The sequence below is a fragment of the Drosophila ananassae genome, chromosome 2L (assembly GCF_017639315.1).
Source record: "Drosophila ananassae strain 14024-0371.13 chromosome 2L, ASM1763931v2, whole genome shotgun sequence".
Taxonomy (NCBI): Eukaryota; Metazoa; Arthropoda; class Insecta; order Diptera; family Drosophilidae; genus Drosophila; species Drosophila ananassae.
This window is the reverse complement of record NC_057927.1, coordinates 10,130,270-10,144,592: the sequence shown is the minus strand read 5'-3', so window position 1 is coordinate 10,144,592 and position 14,323 is coordinate 10,130,270. Positions and strand designations below refer to the sequence as shown.

General features: G+C 50.6%; 1 protein-coding gene across 7 annotated transcripts in view; it reads right to left on the bottom strand.

Annotated features, from left to right (window-relative positions):
* Positions 1 to 14,323, bottom strand: part of LOC6500906 (synaptotagmin-like protein 4) — a 49,473-nt gene that overhangs the window by 868 nt on the left and 34,282 nt on the right. For 4 of the 7 annotated variants that reach the window (XM_044718341.1, XM_044718343.1, XM_014911299.2 and 1 more), the window contains 6 exons: positions 6,465 to 13,709; positions 1,248 to 1,432; positions 992 to 1,186; positions 672 to 926; positions 330 to 604; positions 54 to 262 (listed from right to left, as the gene is read on the bottom strand). In XM_044718341.1, the coding sequence (XP_044574276.1) occupies positions 54 to 262; positions 330 to 604; positions 672 to 926; positions 992 to 1,186; positions 1,248 to 1,432; positions 6,465 to 13,709 (8,364 nt within the window). Of the gene's footprint in view, positions 1 to 53; positions 263 to 329; positions 605 to 671; positions 927 to 991; positions 1,187 to 1,247; positions 1,433 to 2,102; positions 2,762 to 6,464; positions 13,710 to 14,323 lie in introns of those variants that run through there. The other 3 variants (XM_044718342.1, XM_032449455.2, XM_044718344.1) reach the window with 3 other exon arrangements.

The following is a 14,323-nucleotide window of genomic DNA, read 5'->3' as shown; positions in this document are numbered from 1 at the left end:
AATAAGCCAAAAATTAATAGTGAATCAGGGGATCATTCTGGATATATTCTTACCTGTGCCTAGGGAGAAGCGAATTCCACCCACAAACTCATTGCTGGCCAGACGATCATGATCCCAGACCGTCAGCTCCAGGGCGCGCTCAGTCAAATCCTCCAGGGAGACATCCTCGTACACAAAGGTGTAGTTCCAGCTGGGATGCAGAGTGCGCTTAACAACAGGTGTTTTTTGTTTGGAGCTACGCGTGCGATCCGGTAACAAGTAGCTGAAGAACGATTTACAAATAATAAAGTTTAGAGAATGACCTCACTTTTAAAAATTTATAAATTTACCTCTTGCAGAATGCATCACAGGTTCCGTTTGCCTTAATAGGACTCAGATGCTTGGCTTCCTTGACCAGGACATGCAGCTGACCTCCTTTTGAGCTGCGATCCGATTTTGAGGCCACCGACTTGATGCTGCCTCCAAATTTACGTAGATTCGAGGAGCTGCCTGTCAGGGAAGAGCCGCGCGAAAATAGCGACGACTTTAGGCTCTCCGGGGGTATGTATTTTAGTCCCACTACAATATCTCCTCTATAGGTAGCGACTTCATCAAAGGGTTCGCTCTAGAATAATTTTAAAATTGAAATTAAATCAAAACTCTGATTTGTAAGGGACAAAGATGGTGCTTACCCTTTCCTGAAGGAGATACCACTGCGATTGGGGATTGTCAAAAACTCGTCCTTGCAAATTGACACTGACTTCGCCGAGGAAATCGTTTCGGCCAAACATATCTGAGTGCCAGACAGTTAGCCACAAAGTTCGGGACTCCAGGCTGGAGATTGGTGTGTGGAATCGCATGGTTTCATCAAAAATGGGATTCAAGGTGTGTTTCTTGACTTTGGTTTTGCGCTTGCCGGCCTTGGATTTATCGGGTAGTAGATAAACCTGATAAGAAGGTAGAAAATAAGTAAACAATCTGGTAAAGTATAGAACTAAGGAAAAAACCTTACCTTCACATAGGGATCACTGCGGTTGCGTTTGGTGTCAACGGCTGCCAAGTCCTTGCAACGCACCACATGGATTTCAAGGGCACCCAGCTTGTAGTTGTACTGCATGCCGAATTCCACTTGACCTTTGACCACCACAGTGCCATAGCGTCCTTCGCCGGCACCCGAATACACGCTGGCCATAGACTCCGAACGAACCTGAATCAATTAATTCAACATTTATTATTTAAATTGATGCAAATGTATATGATTTGCTTACGCCCAGTGAGCTGAGACTGCTGCGGTTTTGGTGCATGGCCACCAAACGATCAATGTCCTCATCCGACTGCGCTGGCCACGTTTCGCTTGAGGCACGCGACTGGATGGGACTGCTGGTGGCATCTGCCTGCCGTTGTCCAATCACCGGCGATCGAGTTAGCTCTTCGGCAGCTGCTTTGGCCTCCTCTGGAACAAAGAAAATGCATCATCAATTAGCACTTGAGTTTTCCACAATTAGCGCTAATGATCCATGTGAAGCCGATGATAAATGATCGAAGGCAATCATTGGAAAAGTTTTAGTTTATTTCTGGCAAGCACGATCTTGGCTTTTTAAGTGGTTTTGTAGAGTGAAATATTTAACTATGTAGTTGTTTCTTAGCCCGGGAATAATTTTCTTCGCCCATATGTTTTTAGAAAAGTAGCCCCCAAATATAACCCATAATTTTCTGAATATCTATAAATTATAAGTGCAAAATCGGTGAAGGAAAGCAGGTGGTGGCATCGATGCAAGGTACATGCAGTTGGTAGCATGAGTGCCGCCTACCTTGCACCGCTGCCTGCTCCTGCCTCATTAGCTGATCATCCCGCTCTTCACTCTCCATAAAGGTCACATGCAGTGGGGTGCGACGGTGCAGAATTAACGACATCCTGCCACCAGGAGCAGTGGCAGCAGCAACGATTCCGGAAGGCGATTCCGGAAGATCCTCTTCGAGGGTCTCCAGGAACCTATCCGAATTGGACCTCAGACTATCGTCCCAGGTCCAGGCTCGTCTCTTATTTTCCAAGGCAGATCGCAGTTGCGCTTCCGGCTGCTGCTGCTGCTCCCTAGTGGAGGTATGATTTGGGAAATCCTCACTCTGCCTGTTAGCCACTGCCTCGCGTTGCTTCATTTCGACCATGTAGGCAGCCACCTTAGCATCAATATCGTCATCCTCGTCCTCGGAATCGTATGCGTACGAGGACGTGCTGAATTTCCTACCCCAGCGACAGCAGCAAAGTACGCTTTTCCTAGGCTTGACGTTCTGGCTGCTCCAGTAATCCTGGTAGTTCCTTTGGCGGCGCCTCTTTTTCCAACAGAATAGGCGCCGCCACTTGGATTTTCGTGGAAATTTGTTGGCTCCATCTTCTGCCCTATTTTTACGCATTCTGTTCAGGGCCGCGTACTGAATTTTCCCCGACGAACTGGAGGGCAGTGAGGTGCCGCCCGTGGGCGAGGACTTCACCCGACCGTAGTTATGGACCCGGGCCAGTGGAGCACTGGCAGACGAAGCTGCTGGCGAAGATTTCATGGACGAGGGGGACGAAATCGCATTGTAGCTGGCGGCTTCTTTTGCCGCCGACTTTGCCGCACGCCGCGGGCCAATTAAACGAGTCACTTGCTTCATTTTCTCGATTTCTCATTTCACAATTGCGCGATTCGGGGGGATATTAGATTAATTGGTGCCATCCGCAGTCGACTGCAAATGTTTCATATGGGCATTATTTTTTTTGGCTCTGTCACTTCGCCAACCAGCCAACAGTTGTCATCTGATGGATTTCCCAATTGCCCACGCAACGCAACACTTTGAGTCAATTAGAAAGGTCTGGTTTTGGGATTGGCCTGTTTTAGTGTGTCATATAGAGACTAGTCATAAAAATTGGACGGAAACTTTTAGAGTATGGAACAAGAGTCTATCAGGCTATAATTGGTCGATAATGTTTTCATTTTCTAATTATAGAATCCCTGTTTAATATCGAATGCCTGCATTTCCAAGCTAAAAATTAAGCTGAAAATCGCTCCGACCCATTATCTTTTAGATATATCACACAACTGATACTAGTGATAATAAATTATTTTTAATTTTTGCAAACAGCATTGTGCCATAGATTACAAGACCCTTTGATAAGTTGCCTAGCGATACGCAATCTTTGGTATTTGGACACGTAATTGGAGCACTTGATCACTGCTTGAGGGGCGCTTATCTGCGATATAGCTGGCACCTGGCCCATAAAGGCATTTGCATGACCACTCGAAGGCGGTCAATTTAATTAAGCCAAAACGTGAAGCGGCCCTGAACTTGCCACGAGCTGCCTTGAAGTGATGAAGGTGTGAAATCGAAGGGGAGGCCTGGGAAGGCTTGGCTGGCAATCAAACAACCGAATAACCAAATAAACAGATAAAAGTGGGTCGGATTACACCCCATTGCCTAGCCATTGAAATGTGCAATTAAACTGGTAAGTATCCATTAAAAAGGTTTAGTAGACTCGAAATGTTTGCGATGGTTGCCAGAAATTTGAATTTCTTTTATGCAGTCACGATTTGTTGACAAATCTCTCGGACTCTGGAGTCCGGAGACCGGAGCTCGGAGCTCGGAGCCCGGACAATGTTTTCATTTCATTTTCGTTTTTATGGCACTTCTATAATTTCCGCTATGTTAGCACAACGTCCGATAAACGTGAGCGAGAAGGCCAGGCCCTAAAAACGAACCAAAAACCAAACAAAAAAAACGGCAAGCACCAAATATCAAAAGCAGTCAAAACAAAAGCGAAAGACTTCACTTTCACTGCTAGTTAAGATCGGAATTCGCGGGGCCCTGGGGGTACTACTATATAGACCGCATCGTATCCACTGAGTTCCAGTCCCGTTACGCGTTGGAATTCAACTGATCCACATCCCAAGATCGGTGTCAGTGCCAGAGAACATGGTCAGGGCGAGAGCAAATCTAAGTTATATTCAATTATTTAAATATTGAACTCTGGGGTCGCGTGGAATGAAAATGCAATTAACCAACCAACGAAAAGAAATCCACAAAAGGGGGTAGATCGGTATTTATCAAGAAATTCAAAGATCATAAGTAATTTTATCAATATGATGATGAATCATTTAACCCTCTCATATCAGCAAGTGGGTTGACTTTGTCACAAAGTATATAATCTATATAAAATAGATAAACTATCAGGAACTTGAAATTCATTTGGGGGCAGAAAGTAAACTCTAGAGTGGGGAAAGAAAGCAAAAGTGGAAGCAGCCTTTTCTTTTTTAATGGAGTCCTATTTATATTGAGTTTTTTAAAAGAAGAGGTGTTGGAACATCCAGATCACCCCTCGTCGTTTCATTGCGATCCAGATATGTTGAAAATGTTTCCGAGTATTCTGTCTCGCCTTTAGGGCCGAAAGGTTAATTTAATTAGAGAAACTATGAGATCTGAGCGACGTGGAGATCGCCGGCCACCGGGTGTCGCTTACAGGGTGTCGCCTCCCCGTAGCAACATCTTTGCCACTTCCGCCTTGGGGCTGCACTAATTGTAACTCAATTCGATTTGCATAATTGTGGAAATCGTTTTACTGCAATAATATTGCATGCAACGAAGGCTTTGTTTTTGGTGCAAAACACTTAACGGCAGCCGGATGGGCACGGACGGTGTAGCGTCAATGGTGGACATGGACATGGACTCGCACATGGAACACGGATCACTTCCGGCAACCATCACATCAGTGCAGCGATGCACGAAAATAGATGTGGAAAGTAAACTGTTTTCATTGGGGCTCTATCTGGGGGCGATGTCACCATTTTTTGTGGGCTCGAAAACATTAATTGTTGTATGTTAAATAAACAAATGAAATAAATACAGGAAATAAACCGGCGAAGCTCTTTATCAACGTCAAGAGCTTAACAGCCCATAAGTGTGCAGAAGTTCAATACAGATGACGAGTTCGGGGATGGGGACACCGGGACAGGGGCACCCATTCAATTGTGTTTTGCCAAAGCCGCCAAGCCGCCAAAGACAAACGAGTTGGTTGAACTGAAACTGTGTAAACACAACTGGGCCCGGAGACGAAACTGTTTAGTGATGGCAACGTGAATATATTCATTGTTTTCCCAGTAATTTTTTTAAACTTGGTCTAGCCTTAATTATGATGGATTAATGTGTTTCTTAAATTTTCATTATAGCCAGAATTTTAGAGGTTTGCCCATGAAAGTTTAATATACTTTTAATGGCTTATCTGTGGCTTAACGTGCCGGAACGAGCTCAGTAAGTAAATTATTGAAAGAAAATATAAAAGAGAAATGTGTTTTCTTACGATTTCTCTTTTAATGATTAATATGTTTTCATTGATAGAAAAATTCGATAAATGATATTCGTCAGGCAATACTATACTCGAAATATTTAAGATAAAAAGTATATATAAAACTTCCGATCTCACGTTTTTTTGTTAAAGCCAATTGGAGGTGTGCCCTCCGGCTTGAACTTCCTCATCAGACAACCCTTATCCCCGGGAAAACAATCCATCGCTGGTCCAAAGTTCAAAGCCCGCCTGCACCCACTGCGGCTTTTTGAATTTCGAGTTCGAGTTCCATTGACCAGCTTGCTGTATAAACTCACACACACACTCGTACAGTATAATTGTTGGCCACAAAAGCGAAAACAGCTTTTTGGCCAAATAATAAATAGAGAATAACAGGCGCCCACGCCAAGCGGAACAGGGGAGCATTCTCGCACAGAAACTACTTCTATGGCCCGAAGCCACGGACGGAGAACCGTCATTCGAACATCCACATGAAAGCATTAACATTGACTACGCAACTGTGCGAAAATCGCTTTAGACGCTAACTGGAAACTGAGCCACAGTTGGCTGCGAGGCTATGAGTGGAGCGCTTAATATGGATACAGTTAATTGACCTTGATTGAGTTTATTTCTGGCAAAGCAGCTGCGGAACCAAATGTCTCCATTTCAGCTCGAAAGATGTTGTTCTTCCCCTGTGTTTTGAAGGGATGCTTTGGCATGGGAATTGGGGCACAAAGATATCACATTCCTGGGATGACTGGCTTAGAATAATTTGCATCTTTCAGGGTGCCATTTGACATTCTTTGTGATAGGTCTAGGGCATAGTTACACTTATAATGGAAGGTTTTTGATAATTTCATAGAAATTAAGCCCAGAGTCCTGTCCAGACCTCGCCTTAAGGTCAACGACTGACCACTGGAACAAAGCTCGAGTTCCCCCGGACTTTCTTGTGAAAAAATGTGGAACTACTCGCGCGTGGGGTGAGGAATTTTTCATTAGGAAGGAAGCAATTTCATAGCCAGTTATTTGAGCCAAAAGCAGGATGCCTGTGCGTGTCTCCTCTGCAGGAAAAACGAGCCACCCCCGAAAGGTCACCCGTGTTTTGGGAAAGGTGTGGCCCAACCGCCCCTTAAGAATGCAAAGGTAAACAACAAAATGTTTGACAACTCACCCACTGACATGTTGAGACGTTTGCGCGCATCACGTTTGGAGTAGAGGAACTGGAAGCCCGCGCCCAGTTTTTTGCCCGAAGAGGCACTGCCTACGCCACCACCGGAGACGCCACCGCTGGCCGCACTACTACCACCTCCGCTGCCACTGACAGCTGCCGCTCGGGCAGCCAATCCCGGGGAGCGGTATCGGGCACTCTTGGCGCTGCCAGTGGCCGAAACGGTGGATGAATTGGAAGGTGTAGAGTTAAGGGCACTCTGCGACTTTGTCTTGGGGGTGCTTGTGATGGGGGCACCTACTCCGGTGGTCGGGAGCCTGGGTAGCGAGTTTGTACTGGCCACCGCCTGGCCGGCGTTAAGGCTCCTGGGAAGCGTGGATCGAGCACCGCCGAATTGATTGGAGGCAGCTTCATCGCTGGAATCCGTCTCGTAGATCGCATCCGGTACGCTGGATCGTCGCACATCCTTGGTGGAATCGCCGCCGATGGAGGAGCCCGCCGAGGAGAGCCACGGCTTGGCCGGCGAGGATTCTAGCTGGTGGTGATGGGCATCACCACCGCCGATGCTGCCGCAGGAGCGCACGCGGTCCAGTTGCTCGCGGCTGAGGCTAGCCTGGTGCTGGCTGAAGAGGAGGTCGCCTGCCGATCGGCGCTTTGCAACAGCCAAAGCGGACGCAGACGACGAGTTGTCCCTGTCCAGTTGGCTCAGCTGGCTGAGCCTCGTTCTGCTGTCGCCATTAGCCAGTAATGCCGACTCAAAACTGCCGCGCCACGAGAACCTTTCGTAGTCGCTGGCCACGCCGCACTCCTCGCCGGCGTTGTCTGAATGCCCCGGTGCTCCTGATCCACCGGCTGCACTTCCTGTTCCGCTGGGCAGATGCACGGTGGCCTGGTGGTGCAGGTGGTGAGCATGTGGCGTGGTGCCGTCCAGTAGCAAATCATGCGATCTGCTCCGTAATTTCAACTGCTTTATGGGCATTGCCTTCAGCTGCTCTTCCACCTCGTCTTCTTCGTCCTCCGTGGTGGTGGCCGAGATCTTGGCATGCAAACGCCGGTGGTGTCGTTGATTTTGCGGCGAGGGAGTTGGTGTTTCGTTGCCACTGCTGACCTCGTGCATGAGTGCCACCAGTCGCGTGCCAATGTGCTGCATGACCTTGGCAAAGAGTTGTGGTGACCGCTCCGTGGACGGTTGCTCCGTTTCCCCCGCCTCCTTGGCTGCTTCGGTTTCCGGTTCCGTTGGCTCACCCATCGCCACTTTGCTGAAGGAGGCCACCAGCTTTTGGTAGACCAACGCCTCCATGGGCACATTTTGGCTTTCGTCGAGTAGCCCGCCATCTCCCCGATCGCCCTCTTCGTCAACCTCGAACTTGTTGATGATCTGCTGGCAGCTGGCGGAGATTTGAGCCTTCAGCTGTCCCTTTCGCTCGCCACCCTCCAGGTCAGAGCTGGTATAGTCCGAGGAATCGTACGAGTCCGACCAAGTATCCTCGCTGCTCAGGTACTCCACAATCTCACGCACTTGCTCGTCCTTGATTCCGGGCACTGTCTTCATCAGGCGTGTCAGTTCGTTTTCGAAGTAAGCCAGCTGGGCTGGTCGGGACTTGGTCAGCTTCCGATCGGCGCTTGGTGTGGTGTTGCTGGTGGCCTGGTTGCCCTGGTTGGGAGTGGTGGGCTTGCTCTGCTGCTGCGCGTTTGCCGTGGCCACAATAAGCGTCTTGAAGAACTGCCGCATTTTGCTCATCATCAGGTTGGTCTCCTCGTCGGAACTCCAGTTATTGAAGCTATCCTTTCGCACCAAGTTGGGCAGGGTGAGATTTCTCCGCTGGCTGGGCAGGAGTGTGGCAGATGCAGCGGCTGAAGTGCTGGGCAGATCCATCTTTGCCAAACTTATCTGGGATGGTGCTGATGGTTCCCGGTCTTCGCTTATCTGCTCCAGCGCCGGAGTAGGACTCTTGGGAGGCTCACAGTCTGGTGCTGCCTTCAGCAGGTCATCGTTACTGCCCACGAAGCCACTGTCCCGGCTGTGGTGGTGCTGCTGTTGCTGTTTCTTGGCCTGCGATTGCATCTGGATTTGGCCACTGGATCCCGGCGTGGGTGTCCGGCATTCCGTTGGCTCCAGGTCGTGCATCTTCTTCTCATCCAGTGAGTCGTGGCGCTTGCGCAGTTGCTTCTTGCGCTTTATCGTATCGGAGGACGAGCCATCCGATGCTCCAGCATTGGCCAGATGAATCACAGTGTCGTCACAGCCGGCTTCCGACTCCGAGGTGTCCTCCACAGTGGCGGCAGTTGATCCGCCAACAGGAGTTACGGAAGAATCTTGGTTTTCCACTTCGGGCAGCAGTAGATTGTCCAGCGAGGAGTTGTGACTACGAGGAGTCCCCCGAGCTCTTACCAAACGTTTCCTTCGCTGGCTGGGGCTGGGATGACCTTCGCTGTCGCTGCCCACACTGCCGCCACTCTCGTCGCTTTCCGCCTGCTTCTCCGCACCACTGAATCCCATGAATCCGGACAGGAAATACTTCTCCAAGCGGGAGGAGGCCAGATCAGCGGCTGCGCCACTGCTTTCCATCAGCTGATCGTCGTGAGGCAGGGAGTCCAGGCTCTCTGAGCACTCGGAACTCACCTCGGAGGCGGTGTCGTCGCCCCGGGTGTCAATGGAGCTCATCACGCGACCATCGCCCAGCCCGAAGAAGAAGTACTTCTCCAGCTCGGAGGCGCTCAGTCGATGGTGGTGTTGCAACGATCGCTGGCGCCTTCGCTCCGCCAGATCATCCTCCTCCAGGTCAATGTCCTCGTTGTCCGCCCGCATGGAGGCCACTTCGCTCTCCTCGCAACTCTCCTCGACAATGGTGTGGAGGGTGAAGTCGATGGCGGAGCGATTGTAGCCCCTCAGCTCCTCCTCGCGATCGATGTACCGGCGGCCAGGCTCTCCCTCACCTTCGGCATCTTCGGAATCCGTGGCCGTGGGTGTGGTGGTGGCATTGCTTAGATTTTCATCATCATCCTCATCTTCCTCGCCCCGTTGGCTCAGCTCCTCCACCCAAGAATCGTCATCGGCAAGGCCATCGTCTAAGCAGAGCTTGGGAGCCGGTTCGTTCAGGGAATCCACACTGTAAGAGTCGCGCGACGATTCGCGATCGCTGCTCACGAGTTCCGTTGGTTCCGTGGCGCGAAATGAGTCACCCGCAAAGTTCTGGCCAAAGCTGTTGGTGGTGGTGGAGAGGCCTTTGTTGCTGTAGCTGCTGGTGGTTGCCATTTCGTAATCCATGCCTGGCTTTGTTGCACCAGCTGCACTTTCGTTGTCTTTTGTGATCATGACCAAGCTGCGGTATTTGGCTGAAAGTGAATTTTTGGGCGAAGCCACTTCGCCGATTGCTGATGTTGCTGTGACTGTTGCCGATGCCATTGTCGTTGATGTTGCTGTTGCTGCTGCGGCTGCTGCGACTGTTGCTGTTGCAGATGCAGTTCCAGCTGATTGAGTATTTGGTGATTGTTGAGTACCGAATATTTTATCGTAGTCACATTCGTACAAGTTTTCACCGCTTTCAAACACACGCGGCTGCTTTGCACTCACATTCACATTTGGCTTTTCTACGTCACTGCTGCCGCTATTTGTCTTTTGTGCTGCGAAAGCGTCATTATGGCCAAGTTCGTTAGCGTTGTTGGTGCTGTTGTTCGTTTTTTCGTTATTATCGTTGGTAGTGTTTTTGTTGTTACTACTGCTGCCGTACAGCGGAGAGCGTGGAGCGACCGCAACGTTTAACATCTCATTTCCGACTGGCGACTCCAGCGACTCCGATTTGGTTTGGGCCTTCAGTCTGGTTTCGGATTCGGAGTTCGATGAAAGATACTCGGCAGCGCCATCGACGTCGGCCGATCCGACAGGTAGCCGGAGAGCGTCGCTCCGAGAGTAGTAGTTCGAGCTCTCTACCTGCTCGAGCGGCTCAGGTGCCATAATACTCGCCGAGAGTGAATCCAGCGAGTAGTCACAGTTTTCGTTTATTTTGCATGCTTGGCTGCATGTGCCGACCGCCTCATCCTCCCCAGGTGTCTCCCTCCCTCCGCCCAGCGTTTGCACAGCTGTTTGCTCTTGGGCTGCTTTTTCGTTTGCTTTTACCTTTAGTTTATTATCGGTGTTTGCTTTTACCTGCTGCTGCTGCTGCTGCCGCCGCTCTTGCTGTTGCTTCTGCCTCTGTTCGCAGGTAAAGCCATCTTCGCTTGCTTTTTGTTTACCCTCCGCGGACGTTTCGGTTTCGTCATTAGAATTTACCATGCTTGAGAGGCTTTTCCGAGAACCTGAACCAAGTGCCAGACTGCTGCACTCTTCGGGTTTCCCGCCGTCCGGGTGGGTGGCAGCCGCACTAGTGCCGCCCAATAGCAGATCCTCATTGATTTCGGCCACCCCCTGACGCAGGCGCTGCAGCTTGATCTCCAGCTGGGAGTTTTGCTTGTGCAGCTCCAGCAATCGATTGACATCGTTCGAGATGCTGTGCAGCTCATCCACCAGCTCGCAGCGCTCTGGTTGCTGCTCCGCCTCCATCTCGCAGTCTGGCAGAGATCGCATGCCATGCAGCACCACGCCGTCGTCGTCCGTCTGGCCGCCCACAACCACAATGCAGTTGGCAAGCTCATCGCTTGAGTTGGCAATGCGGCGTTCACTTTCATCATCGTCACTCGATTGGCAATCACGTGCTGGTTGTGCCTCCTCCTCCTGCACCACCACCCTCACCTGTGGCACCTCCGCCTCGTCTCGTTTCGATTCCTCTTCTAGAGACTTCACATAGTTTAGCACAATGCCACAGTCGGTGCGTTCGGTGTCGGTATCATTGTCGGAGGAATCCTCCAGGTTTGCATCGGAGGAGCTCAGTGAGTCGCCTTCGGTGGACGAGCTTCTGCGGACGCCGCGACCGCCAGGTTGCCGGTTCACAACAAACACCTTGTTAAATCGCCTTCTCTTGGGCCTGCGATCCGCCACTGTGCCCGTATCATCCGAGTCACAGGACTCGGAGCTGGAGCTGGAGTCGGAGCTGCTGCTGGAACTCGATGCCGTGGTGGTGCTGTGGTGTCTGTGTAGAGGCTCCAGATCCTCCTGCATCATACCGGCCACATTATAGCTCCTCTGCACAACCTGTCGTCCTCGATCCTGCTGCGATTTACTCTGTGCATCCTCTTCGTCCTCCTGGCTGCTTTGGCCACTGGCCTCATCCGGACTGCTGGCCGCATAGCTCTCACTCTGCAGATGAGCTACCGCCTCCCGATCGCCACTTGTGGCTGGCGCCTCATCGGACATGTTTCGCTCAATAAGTCGATTGGAGGACAAATTCTTGGCAATCTCTAGCACTGGGTGCTGCTGCTGTCCCTTGGGTTTCGTTTGGGTTTTCGATTTTTCAACATTTCCAACATTTTCGAGTGCAAAACGAGTTATTACCGCAGGAGCTGCCGCAGCTCTAGTTGTTGTTTCTGTTGCTGTTGCTGTTGCTGGTACTTGATTTTTATGTATATTCGTTTCGTCTGCTGCTGCTTCCACTTCTTCGCCGTCTTCGTCGTCGTCGGTGTTGTTGCTGTTGCTGCTATTAGTGGCCAGGTAGGTTTCTGTTGTTGGATAGGTTTCGCATAGATTTCGGCTCTGACTGTGTCTTTGGTATTTGCCAAGTGTTGCTGCCGCTCTCTGAGAGATTGTCAATGTTGCTGGCGTGCTCAGCTTATCACTGGCGTTGCTGCCGATACTGGCGACACCAGCAACATTAGCAACATGTGCCTCAACTGACGCTGCTGGCAATGCGCCGGTTTTATCATAAACATTACACAATCTCCCCGTAGTGGGCGTTGTGATGTTGTTGTTGTTGTTGCTGTTTTTGTGGTTGCTGCTGCTTGTGGTGTTGCTGTTGCTGTTGTCGTCGCTCTCGCTGCTGGTGCGACGCGCTATATTCGTTTCTGGCTGTTGTTCACTCAACGGCAAACGCGACGCTACTAAACTTGTTGACTTGCTTGGCTTGAAAGCACCACTAGCTGTTTGTTGCTGTTGCTGCTGCTGCTGGTGCTGGTGCTGCTGCAGCGAGTTGGCAGCTCTTTTGGGGCTGGCCAGGGTCTCCAGACTGCGTCCCGCTGTACCGTAGCCCGAAGTACTCGACGAAGACGAGGACGATATGGTTGAGCAGAGCGACTGCGTCATCAGTGATCCCAACGAAGCACTCAGTTCCGGGGCCGAGGACTTGAAGCCGCCAAGACCCAGTCCGCGCAGGCGTTGCGGTATCGGTGGCGGCGTGGTGGGCAGCTGTTGGTAGCTCTTGCTGGTCACCGGCGGCGTTGCATCGAACATGTTGCTGCTGGCCGCGGCAAACTGCTTCGAGTAGGCTGCCACCATGGCCGCAAACTGCTGCTGCTGCCCGGCCGCCTGCCAAAGTTGCTGCAGCGAAGCGGCTAGTTGCTCATCCTGCTCCAGCAGGGGATTCCCACTCAGTTCGGGCCAATTGGGATAGGCGGCCATGGGCACCGGAATGGGCACTGGCACGGGTATGGGCACGTACTGCGGTTGGGGTTGTTGCAACTGCTGCGGATGTTGCTGTTGCTGGCCGGGAGTGCAGCTGCAGCGATTGTGGTGATGGTGGTTCTTCAAGAACCTGGTCTTGATCCGGGCCTTCATGCTCAGCGGATGAGGAGGCGGCGGTACCGGCGGTGGTGTTTGATCAGAGCTCGTTTGGGAGCTGCTTTCCGTGTTCAGAACAAACTCCTCATCCGTTCCGGTGTCACTCTCCCGGATCCGTGGGCAGTACATGTTCCTCACTTGCTGCGGACGTCTTTGTGCCAGCGGTGAGTCACTGTCACTCGACTGACGACCGCGTCCTCGCAGGGGCGGGGTGGGCGTCGTCCTGGCCGTAGAACTGCTGGCATAGGCAATCATGGTAGTGGTCGTAGTCGTTGTTGTGGTGGCGATCATCGAGGGTTCAAAGTAATCCCAATCGCAATCCTCCACATTGCTTACTATGCTGTGGCAGTGATGGGTGGAACAGGAGGAATCAGTGTCATTTTCATCCGGTTCCGGTTGGGCTTCCTCCGGCTCGTCGTCCTCTTCCTCTTCCTCCTCCTCCTCGCCGTGACAGGATGACGATGAGTCCGAGTTGAGGAAGACTAGCTTGAACTCGTCGGCTTCGACGCTATAATGCGACTGCGGCGGCTTGGAACACCTAAAGTCCAGCTCCGATGACGACGACGTTTCCATGGTATCATTGTAACCGGAAACAGCTGCAGCTGCGGAGTAGGGTAGGACGAGTTTTAGAAACACCGCGGAGACAACCACTTTGACGTTGACCGACACCACAAACAAATACTGAATACTGGTTAGCACTACACACAGGTGAGTTACCGGTGGGTTACCCGGAGGGTGAGTTTTTCTGCACCACCACCAAAGCTGTTAGTTGCACTTGGGTTAAGCCCGGGCACGGGTCCGGTGGTTGTTAGACTAAAACTTACAGCTATGTTAGCATGGGTTAAGCTTGAATGGTTTCGCCAGATAAAGTTACAAATACGGAAGCAGGCTTTTCTTAGTTTAAACAACCCCAATGAGTAACACCGAACAATATTATATAGTATATGCACAGAATTTTTGTTTAAAATAATTGTTTAATGTTTACCACAAAGTAAAGCTATTCGTATACCATTTGGAGACATTCCCGACAAGCAATAGACCTCCACCACCTGAAAATCACTTGTATTTACATAGCGATTGACTTCTATTTATGATACCACAAGCCCCGAGCTTTATATTTATTATTTATTTTTAAGAAAAATATCTGATGGAATTTAAATAGTTTTGGTAACTAGCTCTTCTATGAAACTTTGTTTTTCAGTACTATGAATTTTTA